The following is a 27,799-nucleotide window of genomic DNA, read 5'->3' as shown; positions in this document are numbered from 1 at the left end:
GGATATAGACTGGACTAGATTGTCTACAGGATATGGACTGGACTAGATTGTCTACAGGATATAGACTGGACTAGATTGTCTACAGGATATAGACTGGACAAGATTGTCTACATAATGTGGACTTGACAAGATTGTCTACAGGATATGGACTGGACTATATTGTCTACTGGATATGGACTGGACAAGATTGTCTACTGGATATGGACTGGACAAGATTGTCTACTGGATATGGACTGGACTGTATTGTATACAGGATATGGACTGTACTATATTGTCTACAGGATATGGACTGGACTATATTGTCTACAGGATATGGACAGGACAAGATTCTCTATCTAGTCTCATAACGTTGCCTATGGTGAGATATTTGTGAAATTATGTAGTTTGTCATTTGCAGAGCAGGTTTATGTGTACTAGGATAAGTGGTGTCCATGCTAAATCTTGTACAACCAAGACTGCAGTTCTTGATGATGTATCTATTTACATTTCATTAGTAGATTAAATCATCTTGTAGGTATGCACTTTTCTGTACATATATTTTGAATTATAGGCATTTTCAGAGACAAATTATATTAAATTATATCAATGCAAAATATTACATTTTTGTCATTTACATGATCCATAAGAGTTAAGTGCACAATTTCTGTGTTTTTTTTCACATTGTTGGTTCAGAGATTTGAACCAGTGGCCTTTTGATTAATGGCCTAACGCTCTAACCATTGGGTTATTAAAGTCAAGGACCAAATAAACCTGGATTCAATTATTAATATGGATTATGCAATATACTATTTTGCTGTATTGAACAGTGATGCAGTTTAATACTGGCTAACAAATGCTCAACATGGGTCAATGGCTACACGTTTCATGGCTATAGGACCCGACATTTGGGTTGTTTCACCTCACGGCCATATGGCGATATAACGGACAAAACATCTGGCCGTGGCACAATGCCCACTGTTAGGTAATGCAACCAGTCATCTTCCATGCTAACTGGGTTTGCCAGTCCTAAACGCATTTAGTCACGTGTTCCGGAACAAACAAGGAAATGTCATTACTAACACAGACTTTTGAAAAGGTTTAATGGCCTGGATAATCTTATTCCTATTCGCCGGAAGGTCGGCGGAATTGGTGTAACGAATATACGCGCCATGATGTTCGACAAAAACTAAATCAGGTCCCACCTCGACACAGACATCTAATAGACCACGCCCTTATGATGGACAACAATGACGTGTGTGCTGTCTCCACACCCCTCTCCTCCCTCAGACTCGCTCGGAGGCCAGTTCCCCTCCGCCGCACACCGGTGCCACCACAAGCCCAAGCGCTGCCTGCCCATCCAGCAGTGTGTGGTCGGGGGCGGCCTGGCCCTCAGCCCGCTGCTCTTCCACCCCAACACCAAGGGCTCCCAGATCGTCATGGACCTGTCCCAGCGGACTGTCAAGAGGCAGGCCAGCTTCTGCAATGCCATCACCTTCAGCCACAGGCCTATAGCGCTGTACGAGCAGGTTCGGATCAAGGTATGTATGCGCGATGAATACGTTTGAAACACCGCGCCCAAGGTGTTTTATTTACAGTATTCAAAGGGATGACATAGCATCATGACAATGCTGCGAGATTGAGACCAGGCTCTGTACTATAAGTAGCTAGCTTTAATGGGTGTAATATTTGATATGTATGTACAGTAAAAACACACACACACACAAATAAACATACACCTTTAGCTTTTAAGCTTTTGCAGGTAAATCCTACTATCAGTCTACTGCTGTTTCCCCTCATGTTCCTCTGTTGGCCGAAATAGGCTTAGCCGGTTTCCACCTTTCAAGCCAGCTTGTCAACACAGTGAAATCACTGAGTAAACACTGATTATGTCACCAGGGCCTGGCTTAGTGTCTGTAAATGTGGTTTTACTGGTTTTCAGGATGACAGAATGGCAGAACAGAGAACAGCGAATTTAATTATAGTGCTCAGAAGTACACTTAGAGCTTTAAGATAACGGGGCTTTTGTCATACATAACATACGTTTAGGGAAAGTTATAAAATCAAGTGAACTGGCCCTTCAGCACACTGCCTAGTGATGTGCTTTCTTTGTAAACTGTTGATGTTGTCTAGGCCCCGGTCTCAAAATTGAATCTCGTTGATAAGCAACACACAAACGGTGCCCGAAGCCACGTGAATTCCCTCATACACCCGCAATTCCAGACGGTACAGTCTCACGCCACCACCATGGGCTGTAAGAGCACCGACCTGGAGAAGTCTCCTTTCCTTCCACAGATCACTAAGAAGCAGTGCTGCTGGAGTGGGGCCCTTCGCCTGGGTTTCACGGCTAAGGACCCATCCCGCATCAACCCTGAAAGCCTTCCCAAGTACGCGTGTCCGGATCTGGTGTCACAGAGTGGATTCTGGGCCAAAGCCCTCCCCGAGGAGTTTGCCAACGAAGGGAACGTCGTCGCCTTCTGGGTGGACAAGAAGGGACGGGTCTTCTATAGAATCAACGAGTCCAACCCGATGTTGTTCTTCAGCGGGGTCCGGACAGCCGAGCCGCTGTGGGCGCTGATCGACGTCTATGGGTTGACCCGCGGAGTCCAGCTGCTAGGTATGTTACACTAGTGAACACACACACGCACAGAGAGACACACGACCTTCCAAAGCATTTCTCTCATTAGGAATTATGGATAAGAATTAGGAGTTAACGTTATGGGTTTCCACCAGTCCTCGAACGTGGCTAATAATTGGTCATCCAGTATAGTCCATTTTAGAACCGGTCCTATTTGTTTACTGGCTGTCAGCATGCACACCTGACTAGGTATGTGCGGAGTGATAGCTGTTGTAACCTAACAGAAGACTCTCTGTGATCCCATGGCGTGCTCTGTTCACACGCTATCTACATGTATGACAGCTTTTCTGCAAAATAGCTCCCCGGCGGTGCATTATCGAGGCATGCCTGGCCAGCGTAGCGCACATGCCATGGAGGAAGAAGTGGCAGATAGCCTAGCCTAGCCGAGGCTTTGATGTGCCCCGGACATAGTGGGCATGTTTATGTTCCCTAGGGAGTCAATGTTTCAGTGCTGTCATCCCCGGCTATGTTAAAAATACACAAGGGGCTTGGTCATATGTCCATAGATAGCCCATTTGAGCCGCGCTGACGGTCAGGAGTACAGCCGTATCAGACTGGCAGGAGTGCAGCGGTATCTAAAGGACAGAAGTACAGCGGTATCACCTTCCATGGGGAGCAGAAAGATGTTTCATATTCACCGTTTGAGGCGGGAGACCGTTTGAAGTCCCTGATTCGTCTGAAGTTCCACCTCTCGTCCTCCGGTACTCCCAAGGTTTGTCAGGATTCAGGGATGTCGGGCTGTGATAGAAACATAGCTGTATTCCTCTACGGACTGAATGCAGACCACCAAGCACAGCTATGCCAAGTTACTTGGCACAGAGTTCATATGGCGTAGTTGCCTTGCATTACCTTGACACCGGAAAGCATGAATGGCATGGGGAACGAAGAGTTAATAAAACAATACAAAAGGAGCACTGAATGTTGCTGCTATTGTGATGGAAAAGTACAGTTTCCTACAATGCCAGGAGTGTTTGAACTCTCTGCTGTACTGTATGTCACTTGGGGCGGACCCTGACCTTCTGGAAAAGCGTCTGGTGCTCGGAGCACTGTTACATTCGTTCTATTCAGCCCTAGTTAAGTCAACATAATGCCTTTAACACTCAGGCAATATCCAGGGCAGCCTAGAGTGCAGACATCCTTGGGGTCCTCAGGGGCGGTCTGAATTACATCTGCCTTCACACACTGGTCGCCTACATCGGAGCTCTAGTCCTCTGTTCTTTGCCCATACTTTTCTGATTTTGGAAAACCTTAAATTTTTCTGGTTCAGCTTAACTTCAAACGTACAGCCACAATGCACAAAACATCCTCTTCTTTCGGGCTGGGAGCTGGGCAGTTCTTTAGTTCCCTTCAGTATCATAGGCCTATACTTACATAGAGAGTAATCGTATGATTTACCTTCAAAGTTCTACGGTTGCGTTACTTTGGCTATGTGAAATCTTGCACTTATGTCATATGTGCTCATGAAGTTTAACATCACGTGACCATAGAATGTAGCATGCAAATTATCATTCCTTTACGTATGATAATGGTAGATAATACTAGATTTTCCCTGAGAAATATCTGAGGCATCAGTCCGTCATTCTAGCGTTGCCATGGAAGATACATTTAAACCATGTTCAAGATGTTAAATACTGACAAAACAGACCCTGGAGTAAGACCCTTTAGCAGCGACTACGAAGTACTATCTGGGCTCTGCAGTGCTCAAAAGAATATTGTGTCCTTCAATTACGTCAACTGAACTGACAAAATCGTGTTAAGATCAGAACTGAAGGCGAATTAAAAACCAGAATGGCCTTTACTGGCTTTAGTACATTAACATACACTTGTAACATACATTAACAGACACAAATGCTGCTAGTGGTAGACAAAGGAAAGAAAAAGGTGCAGTGGTCCCTTAATTTTTTCCAGGGCTGTATTTAAGTCATACTCGTATGAGATACTGTGATATGCGCAGTTACTCTATACTCTATACATATACATTTCTACTTATTTCCAGTTGATATAAGGAGTGGGTAATATCAGATACCATAAGATATACATCCGCTGATGTGCTTTCTTAGCGACCCTTGTGATTGGAGATAATGGACCTGGGAGTGATTTTGAAAAATTGACCGCTGAACTCCCCATCTCAATGCATGGGGCATTTCCTGAAGTCAAGCAGCTCCTCTTCTGTTTTGTTTGTGTTCAGTACTAGGTGGTTTTGACTTCCCTGGGGCTGTCCGCAAGTCAACCTAACCACAGTCCACGGACTTGTCGCTGTCAGTGATTAGACCGGCCAGAGTGGTGTCATCGGCAAACTGCAGTAGGTTGACATCTGAGTAGCTGGAGGTACAGTGGGTGCAGGCTGGGTATAGGAGGGGTGAGGGGATGTAGCTTTGTGGCGCTCTCCCGTGCTGAGGGGCACAGAGTCCGCAGACTGCTATCGGCCAGGACGTTAGTGATCCACCGACGGATGGACGCGTTGGAGGATTTTGTCTGTTGCGCAAAACAAGGTGCAGAGCGCCGTCAGCGGACCTCGCGAGGAACACAGGGTGACCCAGATTGCGCCCCCCCACCCCCCACCCCCCCCCTTCCAGGCGTCTGATTGATTGACACGCTGGATTTAGCATTTCCCACACCTCCGTTTTCCACACCTCAGGTGGGATGGCGATGACGGCAGTTTAAGATCACAGCTCTAGCTAATGAAACACAGACAGGCAGAATTATGGGATGGATAAATCCAGCCTCTCCGGCGGTGGCAGCTTTATTCCACACACACGCATGGGTGGAGAAACGGAGAGAGAGAGAGAAAAAAACGCCCACATCCTCAAAGATGACCGTAGAAATGGAGGAGCACTTGCCTTCATGTGTCCGTCCATCCTCAATTGACAACCTTCTCATTTTGGCATATTAGCTTAACCTTTCCAGGCAAAACACGGCATGAAGCCGTAAACAAATGCATATATTTATAGTCCTGTTATTGGGGAACTGTGTGACACCCAGAGCCACAGCCTCGTAGGGTAGGTAGAAGCTGATTTACGGTTCCATGGCTTGAACTTGGCACAGGTAATACGGCCCGGGTTGGGGTTGAATAATGCGGGGGAAGTGAAATTGTCCCTGGAGGCGTCATATCCAGCAGGCCAGAGAGCTGGTTTCATAAATATAAATGGGGCTCCGCTTCTTCATGGCTGTCCGTCACATTTAGAGTCAAAACATTTGCACATATTGTTCGTGTGTGTAGTCGTGTGCGTGCACTGTACACACACACACATTCACAGGCATGGAGGCATTAAAGCACACACACACAAAGATGCATTTAGGGGCGTTTTGAAAAATAACGGAACGTTTCCTCACCCGAAGTTATTTAGAACCTGCTGATTTCCTATTAGAGAGAGAAAGACAGTGAGAAAGAGAGAGAGCAGAAGTTAGTGACATTCACAGAGACAGGTAGCGGTGTGGCTGACCGCTCAATTGTGTAGATGGACAGTTAAATGTCCCTTGTTTCCTGCTGTTGCCATCGCACCTCATCTTGTCATTGACAGACGATGTGTGGAATGTGTAATTTACTTCTCTGAAAAGTTCTGTCCCAGCAAGCAGTGAAATAACACACACACACGTTTTGGGAATCTCTCCTAGTGTGGACAGAAAACATTATTCCCATTATACTAAGTCATTTTTTTCTTTACCCCTCACCCTACTCACAAAAGCCTAACCTTAATCCTGTATCTAAACGCTAACCTTAATTCCAAACTTAACCCCAAGTGTAACTCTAAACCTAACCTCAGATGTAACTCTCAACCGAACCCCAAGTGTAACTTTAAACCTAACATCAGACAGAATATAGTATTTCTCCTCGGGGGGGGGCTGCCGAAGTGTCTGCATTTTCTGGACGCCAACAGGATAGTGAAAAATGAACGCACAAGCATCTCCTTCCCAAACACACGCAGGTCCAAACAACTGAGGTGGAGAAGTTGAGTGTTTCCAGCTGCTGTTTCCAAGACAGGGGGTCCTGGCTGTGCTGCCATGAGTCAGTCGCAGTGGAACCTTAATCAGGAGGGGGCCCCCAAAGTGATGCCTTAAAATGAAACAGGGAGGCTTCAGCACACTGCTTGACAGTTGGAGACTTGAGGCTCTGCAGGTTCTTATAAGGTTCAATAAGTCTGACTCAAACACACACAAACCCACCCACCACACGCGCACACACACACACTGTTGAATGACTCATAGCAATGGGCTCCAATTGTTCTTTAAGGGAATTGCTGTTATTTATAAACTAAAGTCCACTTGATCTGCATCGGTGTAAATATATTATACAAAGTATAATGTCCCGTTCTCCCTGCTTGCTGGGACCATTTTTATTAACCTTGCTTTTGGGGGAATGTTCTAGAGATCTGAGTGATACATTTCATACATCATTTATCGACAGCAACAGGCACCATAGCAACAGAAGGAATGAAGGAACATTTATCTGTCAATCTACACGACTGACAGATCAGCCTCACCTGTCTCTTGCTATCTCTCTCTATCTGTCTTTCTGTCTTTAATAGAAATCAGCATGTAAACGTTTTTTAGAGATGCAATGGCCCTGGAATGATTTTCAAAGTGTGTGTGACAGCAGGGGCAATAGAGAAGAAAAAACACAACGTTCTTATACAGGTGGATTTTAACAAAAGATTTGAAAGCTTGATGGATCAAATATCAAGAGACACAAGTTCTTTTGTTGCTGTCTTTCCCAAAAGTGTCACAAAAGTCATTTATCTCTAACAGTCTCTTTGGCCTGAAAGGTCATCCAATAAAACAAACAGAGAGCCAACACAATAACCCATTCTGGGTCTGTTATGGAAATGTGCAGTATCTTTTGTTAGTATGCTGCGTAAAACAGTTGGTAAACTTTGTGGTTGACAGCTAGTTTGGAAACCTTTGTGATGTGTTTAGAGGTTATAACGTTTACTTGTGATTTGTGAAGTGTAGACTGTGTATATATCCTACGCCTTGCTAAATCACGCTGTAGATGCCAAAATAAAACACTGGGCTTATCTGGTAAAATGTAGCTCTTAAACCTGACACTGTATGAAATATAGACCTGTCATTATTTTAAAAACTGAAAATATGTGAACTTCCATACATAGTGTAGAAAGACTTTTGTGCTGACAAAGATGGAGGCCCTTGGAGTATGGTTAAATGAATGTCCCTGTTTGGAGTTCAATTTTAGTCTGTGTGACCGTGACCAGGACTTGAACACAACCAGTTGAACACATCCAGTTAAATCTGGATGAAACCGGTCTGCCTGGCTGGGGGTTTTGCTGGCAAACACAAAGATGCATATGTGATATGTCATCGTGCAGCTGAGGAGAGGCACAAACTAATGATTAGAGGGAGGAATGGAGGTGGGTGGGGAGATGTGTCGAGATAGGGAGAATGGAGGGGAGGTATTAGGAGGGTGTGAGGTGTGTAGGGGAGGGAGAGGTGAAAGGAAACAGCAAGAATGCGAGGGAGAAAGAGGGATATGAAGAAGGATTGGAAAAAATATAACACTGCAATCCACTTTACTGTTTGTTTTGCTCTCACTGCAAACTCCCATTTTTTTCCTTCTCTTAGCCCAAGGATACTGAGAGAGTAATTACCTATTGAAACTAATTACGTTTCTAATGACAGCGAGCACGAATTTGTAATGGGTGGGACTGAGGTCGGCCAAGTTTCAAATGCAAACGAGATTACGAGTGTAACAGGAGTAGAAACCTCTGCAAAATGTCGAAGAAATATCTGCGATATCGTGAAGGGATATGGTGCATGGAAGATGAACCCTGATGTAGAGCTTATGGACGCTTGGTTCTTTGCCATGTTTTGGACCTGTCATCCGCCAGGCTCTGGGTCCAATCATATGACTGCAATAATATGACGTCATTTGGAACACTAGAAGTCTTTGAGGGACGGTTGTGAGACTGCTTGTTGCGGTTCTCTGAAGGGAAAACACACTCCTTTTGGGTAAAATGGTTATTTGATTGTTTTAATAACTGGTATTGTGGTTTAACTTGGCTGAACTGTTCAATTCCTAGCAAATAGGTCCACTTATAAGTCCCTTGGCCAAAGCAGAGGTTTCAACGACAATACAGCGTTTTTAAGCATTTTAACTGGAGTGTCAATGTCAGTTCCAATGGTCACATTCAAAGTTCAAGTGAATCGTCTGGCTGGGAATTTGGACGCACAGAGCTTGTTGAATTTACTGTCAAAGTCAAGGTCATTTATTGGTCGGTGATTTGGACAGACTAAGAAAAACAGTTTCTTTATGTTTTGGCAGTGAAACCGATTTCCCGAATGTCTTGCTTAAGTTATTACACATTTCCTGTTTCATAGGGCGTGTTAAAGTAGACAAAATTGGATTAAAGATCAATATTCTTCAGTGGAGATGTGAAGAACTCAGTGAAGACACCAAATTGATGTTCTTATTTCGGACGTTGTTCTCCTTCTCTGTCTTCCATCGGTTCTTCCCATCTTGTGAAGCTTAAATGCGTTCTCCTGGTTGTAATTGTGTCCTAAAATTCAACACGGTTTGATGAGGTGGCCCGGATGTTCAGATGCCTTGCAAAGCCACCACACCCTAGTGTGGCTTAAAGTGTAGTCCATCGTAGTAAAGTGTGAAGGCAAACATGACCACTTCCTGTATAGCTGGGATGAACATTTCGATGTGGCGTAAAGCTTTGCAAGAGGAGAATAATATCCATTCGAGTCTAAATCGGTGTGTGTGGATAGCTGGAATTAACTCTCCTTTCTGACCTAACAATAAGCGATTAGCTTAAGATCTGGGTTGAAAACTAATTTCAAATAATGCCAAATACTTCGGGCTCTATTGAGCCTGTGTGGCTTAATATAAAAACTGTGTGATGGAGTTATTCACCCATTAATGCTTAGGCCCCAGACACTGATTGGTTCGGAGTGGCAGCACATGCTAAAATGTCCTGATGACCTAAGGGACAGGGGATTCTGGGGCTTTGGTGACTTACGGAGAGCATTCGTGCCCCGGGGCTTTTGTTTTGTAGCCACGCGGCGTGTGTCGCCTCCCAGGGGGACGCTGGTCCATTCCTGCTTGGGGTTTTAAAACGAACCGTACGACAAGGATGTGATTGGCCTGTGGCCAAGCCTTATCAGGGAATATGGCAGTGGCCCACACGCCCCCCGCCCCCTCCGCCTCTCTCTCTCCATCCACTCTATCCCTCTTTATTTCTCCCAGTTCCTTGCTTTATGTCCCCCATAATCACTCTATCTCTGTCTCTCCCTCTCTCCCTTTCTCTGTCAGTCTCTCTTCATCTCCATGTCGCTCTCTTGGGAACCGTCTGAAACGGAGGAGCTCTGCTGCCGGGTGTCTCCTTCCCTTTGCATTTCTCCCCCCCATCCATTCTTCACCTCCTCTCGCCATTCCCGCCCATCTCAGCTGTGCAGCTCTTCCTGTAAGAGCGCAGATGTGAGCTTCTCTCCAACCCTCCTCCTTCGACTTGAACGTTTTCTTGCCCTGAGAGGGAAAGAAGTAATTCAACCATACAGACACCCCCCCCCCCCCCCCCACTCGGACGAAGCGCCAGACGCGGACGCCATATTTCCTTTCTCCGCATCTTTTTTTTCTCGTCCCTTGTTTGGTTTGGCCCAACAGGTGCTGTAGTTGAATGTGTGTTTTTTTTTTTAAAGGACTCTTTTCTTTGTCTCTCTCTGTCTCTTCCATGGTTTAGTGGCAGCAGCTGCCTCGGTCTATGGCCCCGTTAGAGTCAGCACAGTTTCCTTAACAGGGTGTGATTTAGAAGCCTGTGTGTGTATCCCTGTGTGTGTGTGTGTGTCTGCGTGTCTGTTAGAGACCAGAGTGCCCACTCTGTTTCGAAGCTCCTTTCAGAGAAGTGCAATTGCAAATCTGTGCCAATCTCAGCCAATCGGCCAATGACAATATACATCTGTGGGCAGCCTGTCTGAAAGGGACCAATGGAAACAAAGCTTAAAGAGCAGGTGCACCGTGATGAACAGGCAGCAGCTGGTGAGGTCACACACACACACCACTTCTCTCTATGCCGCCCTAGCATGGCTACAGCATTGTTTCTCTACCATCTCTGTTCACCCCTCGCTCCTTTGTTCTCCCTATCTCCTCTCCTCCCTCTTCCTCCCCCCCTCCCTCCCTGTCTCCTCTTCTCCCTCCACCTCTCCACCCTTTCTGCTCCCTCTCTTCTTCTAGCCCTCTCTCTGTCCCGTGTCTCCTCCATGTCTCTCCTCATCTTCCCATCGTTCAAGCAGGCTACAGCGTGACACTGCGACGGGCCATAGCAACCATGCTTTGCCATTTAGAATTGGTCTACAGAGCCCTTCTTTCATGAAGAGCCGGCCCCGAGTTCATCTTGAACGTTTTCCTAAATGTCACGATTGGGCAGGGCAGAAAAAACAGAATGAATGTCGGTCTTCACGATGTTTGTTCTATATTCCCTGTTGTAAGAACAGGAGCCGAGGCCGAATGTGCCAACAGGTTTCATTAGGTGTGGAGATCTAGATGCAGATACGTAACAGGCCCTCCTTTTTGATTTACTATGAATTCCAAGTCAAAACTGATCCCAGATCAGCACTCTTACTCTGTTTGGCCTTTAGAAACAGGGGCCTTGATTAGGCACAGTTGACAGTGGGTGTAACTATGGCTACATGGTTATGTTGTTCCCTGTCTCTCTCGTGAACATCTGTTGATCGAAGGAGCATGTTGACTCACAAAGTGTCACTCAAGTCAGGAACGGGTTAACGAAGGAGGGAGAGAGGGAGGGAGTCCCCGGCTACTGCTCTTGCTCTTTTCATTCATTTTCAGCGTCATTAATCTGACACTGTCACGGCTCCTATCCTCCAGTCCTTCTCTCTTCACCCTCCTCTTCAATCCTGCAAGTTGTCTCATCATCATCATCATCTCCGCCCCACAATGCATTCCTCCGCTCCTCCGTCGTATCTCTGGGGTCCTCGGCGCTGAACATCTATACCAGGCGGCGATCCAATTTAGGATGGAGGCTCAGCGGTAATGAAAGAATAGAGCCCTTGGAAAGCCACGCGTGTCACTCCGGGCTCCGTCCGACGACATCTGGATGTCATTCTCAAAGACCTTGGTGGACTGATTCAAGTGAGCACAGCGACTGAGAACTTGCCCGGCATTGGAACTAGAGCTGACATTGGAGATGAGCTAGTTTGTATGCAAGAGTAGTGCGCGCACACACAGTTCCGTGTGTGAAGGGAGATTCCCTTTATTGGACAATAGTAGTAAATGTAGGGTATAATGTGTCAGAATGGTGATTTGAGGGCGGGACTTCCATATTGATGTGACAGGTGGGCTGAGACATCCGGTTTGTAGGGCGGAACTTCCGTTGTGACGTGTGTTCGGGCGGGACTTCAGGAGTGACGTATGCATGTCCTGTAATGTTGTAATTTATGATTACATTGATGTGTCCGTGTTTGATGTTTTACAACGCCTGATGAGACAACCAGACTAGTGTTATAACAGGTGGTTATGTTTGATGATTAACGAATGGGCCTTAGGGGTCTGGAATGTTAAATTTCCAGGTAATAAATAAGTGTTGTGTCAACAGTAAGATGTTTGGTGTTCAACAAAAGGGTGCCAGGGTTCCACTGCCAAGTGGTGCAACAGATGGCCTACAACCAGTGGTTGTTAACCTTTGATGTTTCATGGGATGATTGGCGCGGAATTATTAATGAATTCTTGTGTACTAATGAATTATTGTGTACTAAAGCTGTCCAATTATAAGAAATAATATTTTTTTTCTCAGTTCCATAGCCATTCTGCGATCTCCACTAAATGAATTTACAGTGTTGGAGTTAAAATGGAGAGAAGCGGGGAGAAACCAGACGATCAATTTGAATAAACGCTAGCGGTACAGTCATCTTACCCTATTAGCCTCAGGCTAAAACAGTGTCAAAAGTGCTCTGTGTGCTTTCTGGGATGTTAGTTCAGCGGTCTATTAGCAGTCACTGAGAAACATGCACAGACCGTCTAGGCACTGTCCCCACCGTTTCATATACCCCTCAAAAGATCAATTAGTGCAATACATGTCCCTTAGTCTCATGAAACATTAATAAAAACCAGTCTCGAGAGCTGTGTGCAGGTAAGCAGCTAATGCTAACTGACACGACATGACTGAGGAAACTGGGTGCCATCTTGGATTTAAAGGCAGGAAAAGATCAGAGAATGGCAGTTGGAAGATGATGCAGACTGAATTTGACATCAATAAACCAAAGATCAAAGACTACAAATAGAGTTCATCACATTGAATTTGTACAAGGTAAAATAAGTAGTCTTTGTTCTCTGGTCTTTTGATAGTAGATGAAAGTTTACAGTCGATCATCTCTGATGATGTTATCTGTCATTCATTCTCTGGAAATTGGAATTGGACACAGGTGTCAAATCAATTCCACGGAGGGCCTAATGTTTGCTGGTTTTCGGCTTTTCCTTTAAGTTGGGTCCCAGTTCAAACCTAAACAACCAGGTATGGGTAGAACTTAACCAAGTAGGGACCTAATTAATCAATCAAGTACAAGGTGAGAGCGAAATCCTGCAGACACACTGTTAAACTGGTTCGGCACCAGTGGAATAGGATGTGCAGTGAAGGACTGACATGTTACTTCCAAACCATATGCAGCGTTTTAGTGAAATTTCTTAAAAATCTGAATGATTAGAGTTATAAATCTATTAATATGGTCCTGCTTTAATCAGAGAGGAGATGTGATTAGAGCTGGACAAAAACTAGAATTTCAAATCATAATCTCTCCCTCAGTCGATCTGGGCATAATCTCCTTAGTGACAACATGAAAGAAGCAGTCTCTCCCAATCAACCTGGCAGGTCGCAACCAGCAACCCATTCTCATTTAGAATCTCCACACCTCACCGGACAGCATAGTTCTCTGTTCATAACACATTTCAAGATGCTGCATCAGCGCAGGTAAACAAGGAATGCACACAGAAACAAGCTAAATAGCTCACTGGATTGCAGGCACCTTGCCACCAGTTTGCATTACACATGCACTGGGTCCGCATTGGAATGAAATACGTTTGTGTGTACAGGTTGCCACCGGCTACTGTTTCTCTCTTAAAATCTCCTCAGCGCATCAGAGAGCACGGGTTTCTGTCGATAACACAGTATTGTGTAAGTGGACAGGGAATGTACAGCCAGCCGTGGCATTACATAATGTACGGTGTTGGGACAAACTCCATGCGGATGCTTCCCGAGACGTCGCGACTGTGAGTAAATCCCAGGGTGATCCCACTCTGGTCAGTGTCCCTTTCTGCCTTTCAGAAGAGGGACGGCCTGTAAGAGGCTTTGGTGCTCTGTGGTTTCACTGCTGCCATTAGCGGGCACACACACCATCGCGATTACGCGTAGGGACCCACCCACCCACACACGTACTGGCAGGCCTCACGGGAGTTAGTAATTGAGGGTAAGAGGTTTATCTGTGTCCAGACCTGACACTGGCCACTAACAGCCTTTCTGGGACTTATCTGATAGGGAGGGAACTGTGCGGACGACATCTTTTATTCTCTCTCATTCTGTCAGTCTGTCTCTCCGTCACGGATTCCCCTATCTTTGAGGAAGTGGTCTCATTTTCTTAGAGGTGGTTACTGGCGGTCAGTTTCTTTGAGGTTGCTATCATTTTCTGAAAGGTTGTTTTGTTTAATTTAAGTTAATTGGTTCAGTAATAGACAGGAGAATATTTGAAGTAATCACACTTTTAGGAGTAGGTGTATGTTTTAGGTAGGAAGCATTGGTACCAGGTACCAAGTCTTTTGATGTAACGTTGTGGGGATGAGGCAGCACACATTTGCAGAGGGAATGGAGGACTTTTAATAAAACTATGAGAAAACCAAACATTGTTACAATGGTGTGTCAACCAAATAAACACTGACAAGAAGGGAAGGAGGAACTAAAATAGGGAAACTGCCGAGGAACAGTGTGGTCATTTATAACAAACTTGTGTCCGTGCTCTCGGTGAGAGAGGGAGGGACGTTGGATCTCACTGGCACGGGAGGCCTGCCGTGGCGGGACGTGACAGTTTTATGTATGTAGATACGGCACGTTCCTAATTTTAAACTAGAAGTTGGTGATAAGGGAACGGAATGACAGTGAGCAGTCAAACGATATGCAAAAGTATTTGTTGGTGCTGGTATACTGGAACTGAAACTTGTGTATGGCGAGGATTATTTGGGGAAAAGACTTTAGTCAAATCAGTAAATACAACTGCGCCAAACTGCTTGTTGTCCAAAGCAGATGTCATTTAGCATTTCTCTTCCTCTCTTGCTCCCTCTCTCCTTGCTGTCCATCTCCTTTATGGCTTTCTCTCTGTTCATCAAAGGGTGGACTTATTTTGAATCCATTTTCACATTCTGAGCAATGTGGCTGTAGCTGTTCATTGTCATCCCTGCATCTTTCTTAATCCTAATTCCGTCCCAGTCTGTGTGATGGGGGTCTCTCCTCATTGTCTCCAAGAATATTTTCGTCCCAATCTGTGTGAAGGGGGTCTCTCCTCATTGTCTCCAAGACAATTTCCGTCCCAGTCTGTGTGATGGGGGTCTCTCCTCATTGTCTCCAAGACTATTTCCGTCCCAGTCTGTGTGATGGGGTTCTCTCATTAGTGTCTGCCAGGCTAATTCCGTCCCAGCCACTGGGCAGTAACACATTTAGAGGACTCATTTTCAGCTCTGCCTGGTGTGTAAAAGGACCCCCACCATGGGCGGAGGAGTGAGACTAAAGCACGGCATTCTCTAGCGAGTATGGCACTTTCCGGAGGTGGACAGAAGTGTGCTGCGTGTGGGTGCGTGCTGTGTGTGTGTTCTTGTTCAAATGGCAGGCCTACAAAAGTCCAGGATGAAGCAGCTAGAGAGGTAACTGCATCATGCCAGCTGCTGTGGATGCTATCTGTTACCTGTAAATGTTTGCGCTCACAGAACATTTGGACAGTTCGATTTGTGGCCTCAAATTAAGTATTTAAAATGTGGGTGTGCCATTGTTGCTTAGCATTAGTGTGACAGCTGACATAGGTTGAACGGTGTGAGACGATATCGGTGTATGAACTCCACGCACACACACAAATACATTTGTTTTACTATACTTGTGCAGACTCATTTCTGTTATATGTTTACTATAAAAATGAAATCTACTAACTCAAACCTAACCCTTAAACAAACCCAAACCCCCAAATGTAAACCTAAAGCTAACCCCTAAACCTAACCCTAATCTTCACCCTAATCTTTAAAAAATAACTATAAAACTAAAGAACTGCCCAATTGCCCACACTAGTCCTGATTTGCCATCTGGTCCTCACAAGTATAGTAATACACGTACACAGACACACACACACACACACACACACAGACACACAAGCACACAAAAACACACACACCCCAGTTTTCTCCATGGTATCATCTGAGGATTTTTAACTAAGCAGTTTGTGTGTGAAATAAGCTGATTGTGCTCCCTTCTGATATTAAAACACTCAAGCACGTCTGTAGGTTTTTAATTAATTTCTACATCTTTAAATAAGCTGAATGACCCCACCACCACCACCACACCCCCCACCAACCACCCCCCGCTGCAGCTGTACCAAGTGATTAGCAATATGCTACATCTTGTACTAGTTTCTAAAATAAGCCAATTTGGGCCTTCTCTTTAGCTCTTGGCCTGTTGCCTGGCGCTCCATCTATTGTTTTGTTTTTTTCTCTCTTAATTACTCTCTCATTCGCTATCCTTTTCTTTTCCATTCTAGAAATATTCCAGTGTTGGCAAAATGATGTTATATCACAGAACGTATTATTTACATTGTCAAGGAGTAATGTAATGTTAATAAATGCAATGCAAAACGTTTTGCGGAGTATAATTAACACTCACTCTCTTTTTTCTCAGAGAGTGAGATTGTTCCTCCTGACTGCCTGCGGCCACGCTCCTTCACCACGGTGCGCTCCTCCTCGCTCCGCCGTGAGGCAGACGAATCACGACTCTCTGTCTCCCTCTGCGACCTCAACCTGCAGCAGGAGGACGGCTCTGGCCCCACTCACCCGCATAGCCACGCCCACCTCCATCTTGCCCCTCCCTCGGCCTCCTGCCCCATCCCCCAGAATTCCCTCAATACCCAGCAGTCGACGGTGCTCCCGCCCTCCCTCGAAAGCGACCTCCATTTCCACGCCCTCCGTGGTGCGCACATCAAGACCCTGGACGAGCAGACAGTGGCGAGATCTGAGCACGCCAGGGAGGAACGAACGCTCGTCTTCACCGACCGGCCACTGCGCACCGGCGAGACCGTGTTCATCAAGGTGACCAAGTCGTCCCCGGCGCGGTCCGGTTCCCTCTCCTATGGGGTGACGTCATGCGACCCAGCCGTGCTCCGCCCCAGCGACCTGCCCTACAATCCGGAGGCGTTGGTGGACCGCAAGGAATTCTGGGCCGTGTGCCGGGTCCCCACGCCGCTCCAGAGCAGTGACATCCTGGGCTTCCTGGTCAGCCAGGAAGGTGAGGTGATCTTGAGCCACAACGGCACCAACGCTGGCATGCAGGTGTGTGTGGACAACTCCCGGCCCCTGTGGATGTTCTTCGGTCTGCACGGAGCCGTCACTCAACTCAAGATACTAGGTAAGTCGGGAGGCCTCAGACCCATACTCTTTACTCTGTGCTCCTGCTCGGAGGTTTTTCCCATTGTCGTTTTCCAGGAAAACTCCAGGCCCTAGATGCTTCTGGGCGTGTCCACATTGCTGCAGGCCGTCAGATGACGGAATATCACATTTTGTACGAGCGTGTTCATTTCCATCTATCCATTTATGATAAATCACACGTCGGGTGCCGGGCAGAGACGCCTCAACCCCCGTCCCACTTGGCGTCACACTACTGGAGCTTCGACACCCGAAGTCAGAACTCTATTCACATATGGGGATTAACAGAGAGAAAAGACGATGCTCTCTCACGACCTGCCGAGATAATAACAGGAAGAGGGTCTGCACACGCCGGGGGCAACACATCTTTGTGTGTGTGTGTGTGTGTGTGTGTGTGTGTGTGTGTGTGTGTGTGTGTGTGTGTGTGTGTGTGTGTGTGTGTGTGTGTGTGTGTGTGTGTGTGTGTGTACAGTTCATGCCTGAGACCTACACACCGTGGGGGCAACACATCTACTCCACGGGACCCCCACTTTTCCTCTCCGCAGTACGCCGGCAGCCCCCTCTGCCTGATTACGCCGTCTAAACAGAGGGAACGAACAGGAAGTATGAGAAACGTGTGGGCGGGAGGCTGGGTGGGCCTTCTTTGCCAACAGGCCATATTTCTGTGATTAGAGGTAGGCCTTCACAAGCAACAACCGTGCTTTTTAAAAAATGATTGAAAGTGTCATGGAGCTCCGTATATTTACGCTATGTATGTAGGCTCATGTCGAGTGGTGCCCGCTGACGAGTAAGGCCTCCACAAGATATTTGTCCGTCAAAAGAGCAAAGAAACGTCATAACGAGTGAGAATGTTTGCTCCCTTATCCCCCCCACTACACTTTTATATTCAGCCGCAGTCACGCTGTAATTAAAATTCGCCCGGCTTCGGAGAGTAGACAGGCGACGATGTGAAGATGACAGGCCATTGTTAGGCGTATCATGCAGAAAGACACGGGTGGTGGACGTGCTGTCTTATTTCAACAGTGCAATTATAAGCCAGGCAATTAGAACGGGAACAATATGTCAGCATTGTTTCGCTGTTCAGGACAAGTCAAGATCCATCTAAATATGTCGCCGTTTCCATCAGGCAGCCTGTCAGGCGGTGACGGCAGGGTGTGTCCATATCAACTTAGAACTATGCATGGCCACTTTGAGTGAGAGGGGAGACAGAGACAAAGACAGAGAAGCATGGTCACCTTCAAAATTTTTGGCACCCTCAATGCAGATGAGGGAAAAAAATTGCTGTATGAAATAAACAACATAGGTAATGAGATGTATTTTATGCAAAAACAAACAGGGGAATTATAATCTTTTTTACAGATACAAAAATTATGTTCTTAAAAAGATCCCTAGGGATTCCTCTAAATAAAATCAATCAAAACTTTCACAGTCCACTTTTTTTAGTACATCTCAATCTTGTATTGTGGCCGTTGCCTTCTATATCTGTCTGTTTCACCGGGGTATAAAAACAAGGATACGTACATGAGTCAATTTGTCATCCATGGAGAAGGGGTACATCACTCACAAATGAAAATAGATCAAATGGCTGTATTCCTTAGAAAATCAGGCATTATGTAAATAAAAACGGTCAAAATCTTATTGCTGATTGGGTTATAGCGGTGATATATGTAACCAACAAGGCTTGAAGGGGTGTGGTATTTGGCCAATAAACCATGGCTAAGAGCTTTTCTTAGGCACGACGCATCGTGGAGTGCCTGGATACTGCACTGGTGTGTAATGTTGGCAATATGTAACAAACCCCCAAGATGCACTAGAGCTGTTACAAGTGGTTACCAGTGAAATTATAGTGATGTGTGTTGATGTCATACTCGTGGAATAGGTTACCTGTCAAGTGGATTATAGTGCTTTTATTAGCAAGACATCAATGTCTATAAAAATATTTTCTTTACCCAAGTTAATTTACCCCAACAAATCTTTGCATAGGGGTTGAATCCCATTGTTAACCTGTTGTTTGAGTTAAACAGGGCAATCCATGAGTGGAGATAGAAGGATCTCAAGGATCTGGAAAGATTCTTTTATGAAGTAATTGTCTGCAATTTTCCAAATTATTTAGCAAAAGGCCCTGTGTTTTTATCTTTGCAAGGCCAGAGTGCAATTTGTAGTGGTGCAATTTTGGGGGAAATATTTTTGAGAAATGTGTGATTTCAATTGATTCCGTTGAATATTTGTATTTACGACACCGTCTCGACGCAGCAACTCAAAGGTTAATGATCACGGGATGCCTTTGTCGTAGGCATTATTATTTTTTGCACACTGCATGCTCGACCAGGAAGTCACTAAAGGGAATTGCTAGAGTGTGATGACACAAGGAAATCCCTGCGATCTCTCCCCCTCCTTAAGCGATGCTTCGCCAATATGCAGCCTCTTATGGAGTATATTAGGGGGCATTTAAAAAAGTATTTCACATTTTTATTGCTGTATGGGGGAATAGAGAAATGAATGCCCTATTATCATAAAATAAGGACAGACAAAACAAATGGGGGGATGAGAGAGAACACCTCTCATCCCCCCAGCTGAAATAAATAACACCCTACAGTGCTTATGTATGATACAAACATGGTGTTCTGGCTATGTGAAATAAATAACACCCTACAGTGCTTATCTATGATAATAACATGGTGTTTTGGCTATGTAAAATAAATAACACCCTACAACATTGCTTATCTATTATAATAACATGGTGTTTTGGCTATGCCCTGCTTGTTTTCCCCTATTGTAAACTGCCTTCATGCTAACACGCTAATTCGACATGCAGCCACAGGGGTCAAAGCAGTTAGCAAAGAATTGACATGCCCAACTGTTACTACAGTTCCTAATATATTATGTTACATGGCCGCCATTTTGGATCTGTTCCTTCAGCCACTCTGGAGACAAACGTGGAGGTGGCTGACAGTGCAACCAGTGAAAGTCATGTCAATACATTATACTTAGGGCTGCAGCTCACACCACTCTGTAAGATATCGATGGAAAGGGCAACAATAGTGGCGTTAAGCCAACAGCCAATACTTGGTGGAAAATCCACAGGAAATGCGCATACATTGACCCCTGTGGTTCTTTTTCACCTTGCTATACAACAGTGGAGCTTATCAACTAAACTGTGAAATGCTGTTGAGGTTTAGATACATTTAGGACTAGTGCATAATGTTGCATTTAAAACATTCGGGGCGCCACAGGAAGTGCATTGTAAGGTATTGCAAAGGTGTCACGTCTCCTTATCTGACTGGGCAGCAGAACTGTTTCACTTAACGTTAGAAGATAAATTGTTTACAGAAAGACGGAAAACACTGCATATCCGTCATTAATGAGAATGTTCTAGACACCTCAAAATGTCCCAATCATCGCTTATCATTAATAATCAGGCAATTTACTTCTTGTAAATCACCTTTTTATTCAATCTGTTTGATATTTGGAAGTGTCTTGTATTTTCATAAGACGCAGTTGTTATTTCACGGCCTTTCGAGTTCACCTGAGTTTTGCTCACAGCAGGACAGCGTGTATGTCCCCGGCAATGCACCTTTAACGGCCGGATTAATAAATAGAAAAGCACAGAAATGGTGCTGTGCGAAAAAGTAAGAACGACTCTGTATCTGTCTTTCGACGTTGGCTTTCGCATTACGTGGCTGCACCTCAAGTGGACCGTACATAACGGCGGCGCTTCAGCGTCATGTGACACTGGAGGGGCTGTAGGAAAGGGGAAGTTGACCGGTCGTGGAGACGGGACGCCGCGGTGCATTAGATTTCATTTTAACATCAGTTCGTTCACACTCAACTGAGCTATGCCGCCCACCACCCATAACCGCTTCAGCCATGCTAGCATCTCTCTCTCTTATATCTGCCCTGTTCTTTACGCCTTCCGTCCAACTGGAACATTGAAATATCCTTGGGTGTCTGGCGGGCTCGGCTGTTTTTTCCTCTCTCGTTTAGTCTCTCTCCTTATCGCTTTCTCTCTCCCTCGTGCTCTCAACCACTCGCTTTCTCATATCCTCTTTTTTGTCACTGTCCCTTTCTAGTTTTTGTGACGTTCTTCCTTGTAAAAGTGACAGACACACATCCTGTCCATCATTATGGTTGGACTCACAATGGGTTTTTAATGAGCTGCCATGGGCTGCCAACGAAGTGGGTTAATACCAACCAGTGCAATCTGTATTTTACAATGAATATGAATTCTGTATTCTCTAATACAGGTGTGCACAAATACACACACACACACACACACACTACCTTCCTAAAATCTGATAGCAGGGATTCCAAGCTGTCTGGGCTGTAAATACCTGAATGTTGTGGAACCTTGTCTTGCAGCCAGGCACTGATAAAACCTGATAAAACCTCCAGTGTCTCTGATCATATCATCACCGGAGGAAAAAGAAAACATTAAACATTTTATGAAACCAGAAGTCATAACCTGGCAGCACACCATCAAAATGTCTCCTAATTTATTGGCTGAGGAGTTTTATGGAGATAATATTAGTATGCGTAGTCAAAACTGATTGACACTGATATAGAGAGAGATTTACTGGTTTCCTCTAACAGGATTGCCTATACCAGTCCTGAGTACAGGTTAACATAAATATATGGCCTCAATGTAGAAATGGTAGTTAAATGGTATTGACAACAGGCCCACATATAGAAGCAAACACCGGAAAGCTCTTTAGGTGTATTTGGACATTGTGTTTCAGGAAGCTCCACAGTCTGTAGGAAGATAACACCACAACCTCTCTCCTCCTCTCCCCACTGCCCCTGTCTTCATCACTCCCCCACCAAACAGACCCGCAGAAACGTGGCCCACACTCCTGTCCTAAGACGTGGACTCTGATGGTCACTAGAAGGTCATCCTCAGTCATGACCACCACTGTATCGCCCGGCGGCCATTTTGAAACACCGTCGAGACGCCGCTGGAGCACGTCACCCAACCCCCCCCCCCCCCCCGCGCCGCAGAGCCAGTCGAAAGTAGGCCGGCCGCCGTCGCAGAGCCCACATTCCTCGGAGTCCTCCCATAGCGGACCGCCTGGAAGCAGATGGATGAGCGTTCTCTCCTTAATAGAGGAGTCGGTTACGAAGAAAGCCCAGGGCTCGCGTACCAAACGCCACATTGTTCCCTGCACTAATGTCCACCAGGGCCCAAAGGGAAGGGTGCACTGCATAGGGAAGGAGGTGCCGTTGAGGGCACGGGTGGGAGGGATCCACCACAGCTGTCCACTGGCTGGCTTAATCTGGGAGGGGTCAGGAGTGACCCGGGCTCCTCCACTGATCCCGTATCAGCTGCTGACCATCGGCCAGATAGGGGATTAACACGGGAGAGGCGAGGCACGGGGGCGGTCCGGGGCCTGGGTTAGGGCCGGGCCCTTGGGGGAGGGGGGTAAGTCATAAGTCAAGCAGGTGTCAGCATGGTAGTCATTTGACCGTAGGGGGGGGTGGGGGGGGGTGCACTCAGTAGTAGTAGTAGTAGTAACATTTATAAGAGAAGAAAGGGTGTACGTGCAACCTGAAAATAGTAACCCCAGCATGGCTGATGATACATAGCTGTATTACTGAACACCACCCATAAGAAAAAACACACACGTTGGGAGGCGTCAAAAGCCTGCCGGCACTAGAGCAACCTTCTACACAAACAAACAGCTCAGGTCCTAACCTCCTCTCCAAAAATACTACCTCCTACATCCCTATTTAGAAGAGCCCAGAGTCGTCCATGTACAGTAAAGCCCTAGCACAGTGTGACACACCCGGTCGGCTGTCTCATCGGTGTTAAGCGGAATAGAAAGACCTCGAGAGGTCGCCCATTTTGGAATCGATCGCTCGCCCCCAACGGAATGCCGATGCCAGCGTTAATGTTGTTCAAGCCCATGCCACACGCGACGGCTCGTATTTCACATTCTTCCGTTGTGCCGTCAAGGAAAACGGACGCATCGAGAAAGAGTCAAGTCCAACGACGCCACCGCGCTCACTCCCACAGACCCAACGGGCTTTGTTGACCTGTCCGGTCATTGTGTCTTAAAATAAGGTGTTATTGAACTGTTAGAGCACTTCGTTGGGGCTTGTTTGTTGTTGGGGCTTGTTTGGTTGTGGAGGTTTAGAGATAATAGCTTTGCTGTCGATTGGAGTGACTGAGCTAGGCATTTATTTGTATTTGTTTTTCAATTATCGTGCAGGCACTCAAGATAACAATTTGCATAGGGATTTGTGCAACATTAAAATGCAATTATGCTGTTGCATACCTGTCCTCATATTACCACACTTTCCATTTGAGTCATTTTGCAGATGCATTTATCCAGACTGAGTTATAGGAGCAACTATGGTTAACCGTCTTGTTCACAGAATAACAACTTTTTCTCCTTTAGTTTTCTGCTCAGACGCTTCACCCACAAGGCTTTACCCTCTCCTGCCCCCCTGGCCCAAATAGTTTAGATCTACACTGGACTAACATTGTAATGAATAGAACCTTTGACTTTTTCATTGGAAAATGTCAGTTAACATGTAAAATGGTTCTTTATCCATGGTTCGTATATGCAATTCATTATGTGTTCTCATAACTCTGCGACCTCTAATACACCCACTTTTTAAGAAATTCTACGCTTCCGATTTAGCATTACTCCCTTGTCCTCGCACTTTCCCTGGGATTTCGGGAAAGGGCAATTTCATTCGTCTCTGTGACAGTGTCATCCTCAGTTGTTCCTCTAACCTGAAATAATAGCATTTCTACTATGAAATGGCCGGTATGTTTCCTGGATGCTGATTGACAAATAGCAGGGAGTTATTTGACACAATCTCCCCGTTCCCCAGGTGACGTCTGTTAAGTTCTATTGGATTAATTAATGGGAATCCACTGTTCCAAAACCCAGCAGGCAGTTTGTAAACCGTGTGCCTGTGTAGACAATATCTCCCCACGCCATTAGTCTAGCATTTGGTTAGCAACAGTTGGGATTTATTTAAAGACCTCGCTGTCTACCTCTTCACCCTGTAGAACAAGCAAAGTATATTTTCTTGCCATCATCAAAAATCATCCATACTTTGCCATATGAATATGACAAGAGTGACATAGGCAGAGTCATTTATCATTGTTTCTTTGAAAGAAAGGGCAATACAAACCAGGGAAACAGCTAGCTTGTTGCCTTAAATGTGTCTTGGACGGTCTGTCTCTGAGGATAATGTAATCTTGAACCACCTTCATCTCTGACTAGCCTACCGTGCCCCAGTCTCAGGTGAGCGAGTTGTGAATTCTGTGACAAGCTGTAGCTCTCGGCTGTGCATCATTTCACTATAGTAATAGAAGACAGGAGACTGTGAGCAGGAGCAAGTCATGCTGGGAACTTGTGGATGTCATTCACACCCCTGCTTGCTCAATGTCTGACAGGTTATAATGTTTTGAACTTAAACGCAAATAGCACATACAAAAAGTCTATATGTACTATATACAATCATGTTTCCAAAAAAGTTGGGACGATGCGTAAAATGTAAATGGAAACAGAATGCAATGATTTTCAAATAATTTAAACCCAATATTCAATAGAAAATAGTACAAAGGAATTTGGGTTGGCCTTCCTGCAGTCCAGACCTGTCACCCGTTGAAAACATTTGGCGCGTTATGAAACGAAAAATATGACAAAGGAGAACCCGAACTGTTGAGCAGCTGAAATCCTGTATCCAGCTAGAATGGGAAAACATCTTACTTTCAAAACTACAGCAATTGGTCTCCTCAGTTCCCAAACGCTTACAGAGTATTGTTAAAAGAAGAGGTGATGCAACACAGTGGTAAACATGCCCCTGTCCCAACTTTCTTGGAACGTGTTGTTGGCATCAGATTCAAAATGGGCATGTATTTTTCCCAAAACAATACAATTCCTCAGATTCAACATTTGATATGTTGTCTTTGTACTGTTTTCAATTAAATATAGGGATAAATGATTTGCACATCATTGCATAATGTATCTATTTGCATTTTACGCAGCATCCCAACTTTTTTAGAAATGCGGTTGTATGTGTATATACACTCACCTAAAGGACTATTAGGAACACCTGTTCAATTTCTCATTAATGCAATTATCTAATCAATCAATCACATGGCAGTTGCTTCAATGCATTTAGGGGTGATGGGCTACAACAGCAGAAGACCCCACCGGGTACCACTCATCTCCACTACAAATAGGAAAAAGAGGCTACAATTTGCTCACCAAAATTGGACAGTTGAAGACTGGAAGAATGTTGCCTGGTCTGATGAGTCTCGATTTCTGTTGAGACATTCAGATGGTAGAGTCAGAATTTGGCGTAAACAGAATGAGAACATGGATCCATCATGCCTTGTTACCACTGTGCAGGCTGGTGGTGGTGGTGTAATGGTGTGGGGGATGTTTTCTTGGCACACTTTAGGCCCCTTAGTGCCAATTGGGCATAGTTTAAATGACACGGCCTACCTGAGCATTGTTTCTGACCATGTGTATCCCTTTATGACCACCATGTACCCATCCTCTGATGGCTAATTCCAGCAGGATAAATCACCATGTCACAAAGCTCGAATCATTTCAAATTGGTTTCTTGAACATGACAATGAATTTACTGTACTGAAATGGCCCCCACAGTCACCAGATCTCAACCCAATAGAGCATCTTTGGGATGTGGTGGAACAGGAGCTTCGTGCCCTGGATGTGCATCCCACAAATCTCCATCAACTGCAAGATGCTATCCTATCAATATGGGCCAACATTTCTAAAGAATGCTTTCAGCACCTTGTTGAATCAATGCCACGTAGAATTAAGGCAGTTCTGAAGGCGAAAGGGGGTCAAACACAGTATTAGTATGGTGTTCCTAATAATCCTTTAGGTGAGTGTATATACACTGATCTGCCATAACATTGTGACCACCTGCTTAATATTGTGTAGGTCCCCCTTTTGCCGCCAAGGCATAGACCCGTCGAGGCATGGACTCCATTAGACCTCTGAAGGTGTACTGTGGTATCTAACGAGATTGTTTGTGTTATTCACTTCACCTGTCAGTGGTCATAATGTTATGGCTGACCGGTTTGTGTATATATATAAATGCCTGTTTTCCCAAGGCAAACCTTTTGACTGTATTTGCCCACACAGGGATGCATTTAAATGTATGGCGGACAACCTAATATTGAATTTTATCCTTCTAACAGTCTTACAATTACCTACATTAAGTAGGTCATGAAATATCTAACAAAATACATACATTTTAATAGACCTTTTCGGAACTAACAAATGTATGTGGTTTCTTTCATAACAGACTCCATGAAATGGACGACCTAATCTTTGGTCAAATTAATGATTTTGTCTTTGGTTACTAGAAATAAGGAATGGCTCAACGTACCCACCCTCTCCACTCTCCGCTACCTAAAATAGCATTTTCCCGACAGATCCTCTTTCATTGATACATGCTGTATGTTGTGAAGCCGGGCTCAGATTCCAACCCATGCAATGTTTGTGACTTCGAAACTCAATATGCTCTGTCAATCAAACTGGAGGGCTGGGTCTCTAAAACATGACCCCTGACCCCTGACCCCTGACCCCGCTGGTGTACACTTGTGCTTTAAAAACTGGCTGTTATATATGCCTTCACCAGAGATAAAAGGGATGTGGAACATGAAATGCCACCATATCTAGCCTAAGACAACACCCTGGAAATCCCCCAAAACTTTTGAAAAGCCTGTACCATAATGAACATACATTTTTTAGAAGCCAATTTATTCTGAGACCAGACGTAACATTTGCATTCGAAAACCACTTCTAAGAGGCACACTTGCCACTGTTCCAGATTCACTATGTTCAGTTGGCTCGGCTGATGCTCAGAACAGAAACGCAGCTGGAACTATTAGCTCTTTACTTTTGAAATGATTTGAAAGAATCCCTTGAAAATCATTCAGCGTATACTCGCTACAGTTTTGACCATATGCCGACAATGACGGGCAGAATAATGTCTTTACATTAATTCCATACTCCGCCTATTACCATGATCGACTTGATAATGGTGTATTAGTGTCCATGTAAACATACTCAGTGAGCCAACAGGCCTACAGAACAGTCGGCTTTACTTGAGGCGACTCCCTCAGAACCCTAGTCTTTTCTCTCTCACCAGGTTCCACCCATCTCGGGGACCAGATGGTGGGGGCTCCGTCCAATCCCGGCTCCCCCTCCTCGTCCCCCCACACCCCCAGCACTCTAGCCCTGGCCCTGGGGATTGGGAACTCAGACCCGGTCCTGAACGGAGGCCTGGGAGGCAGCTGCTCCGCGGCCTACTGCATCGGCTCTGCCGGAGGTCTGTACATTTCGCAGCCCATTGATCAAACTAGCAGACACACCTCAGGGGGCTAACAGAGGGTGGAGCGGGTAACGGTGGACAGCTGATACGGAGCAGATGTTCACAGGTTGCGGTTCGGGTTGGTACCTTGGCACTCCACGGGGATGTGCGAAGAGAACTAGGACATGCAGTCCTGTCGATTAATGCGGTCTTGTACTGGTGCAACTAACTTTACAGAGGTCAGG

The 27,799-nt window shown here is 45.5% G+C and overlaps 1 protein-coding gene across 1 annotated transcript in view; it reads left to right on the top strand.

Moving 5' to 3' along the window:
- neurl1aa (neuralized E3 ubiquitin protein ligase 1Aa) overlaps positions 1–27,799 on the top strand; it is a 40,870-nt gene that overhangs the window by 9,059 nt on the left and 4,012 nt on the right. Inside the window, exons 2-5 of the mRNA XM_010873028.3 lie at positions 1,267–1,517; positions 2,272–2,593; positions 16,507–17,229; positions 27,393–27,572. Of these exons, the coding sequence (XP_010871330.2) occupies positions 1,267–1,517; positions 2,272–2,593; positions 16,507–17,229; positions 27,393–27,572 (1,476 nt within the window). The remainder of the gene's footprint in view (positions 1–1,266; positions 1,518–2,271; positions 2,594–16,506; positions 17,230–27,392; positions 27,573–27,799) is intronic.

This window comes from Esox lucius, chromosome 9 (assembly GCF_011004845.1).
Source record: "Esox lucius isolate fEsoLuc1 chromosome 9, fEsoLuc1.pri, whole genome shotgun sequence".
Taxonomy (NCBI): Eukaryota; Metazoa; Chordata; class Actinopteri; order Esociformes; family Esocidae; genus Esox; species Esox lucius.
The sequence above is the reverse complement of the archived record's forward strand: the minus strand, read 5'-3'. Positions and strand labels throughout refer to the sequence as shown.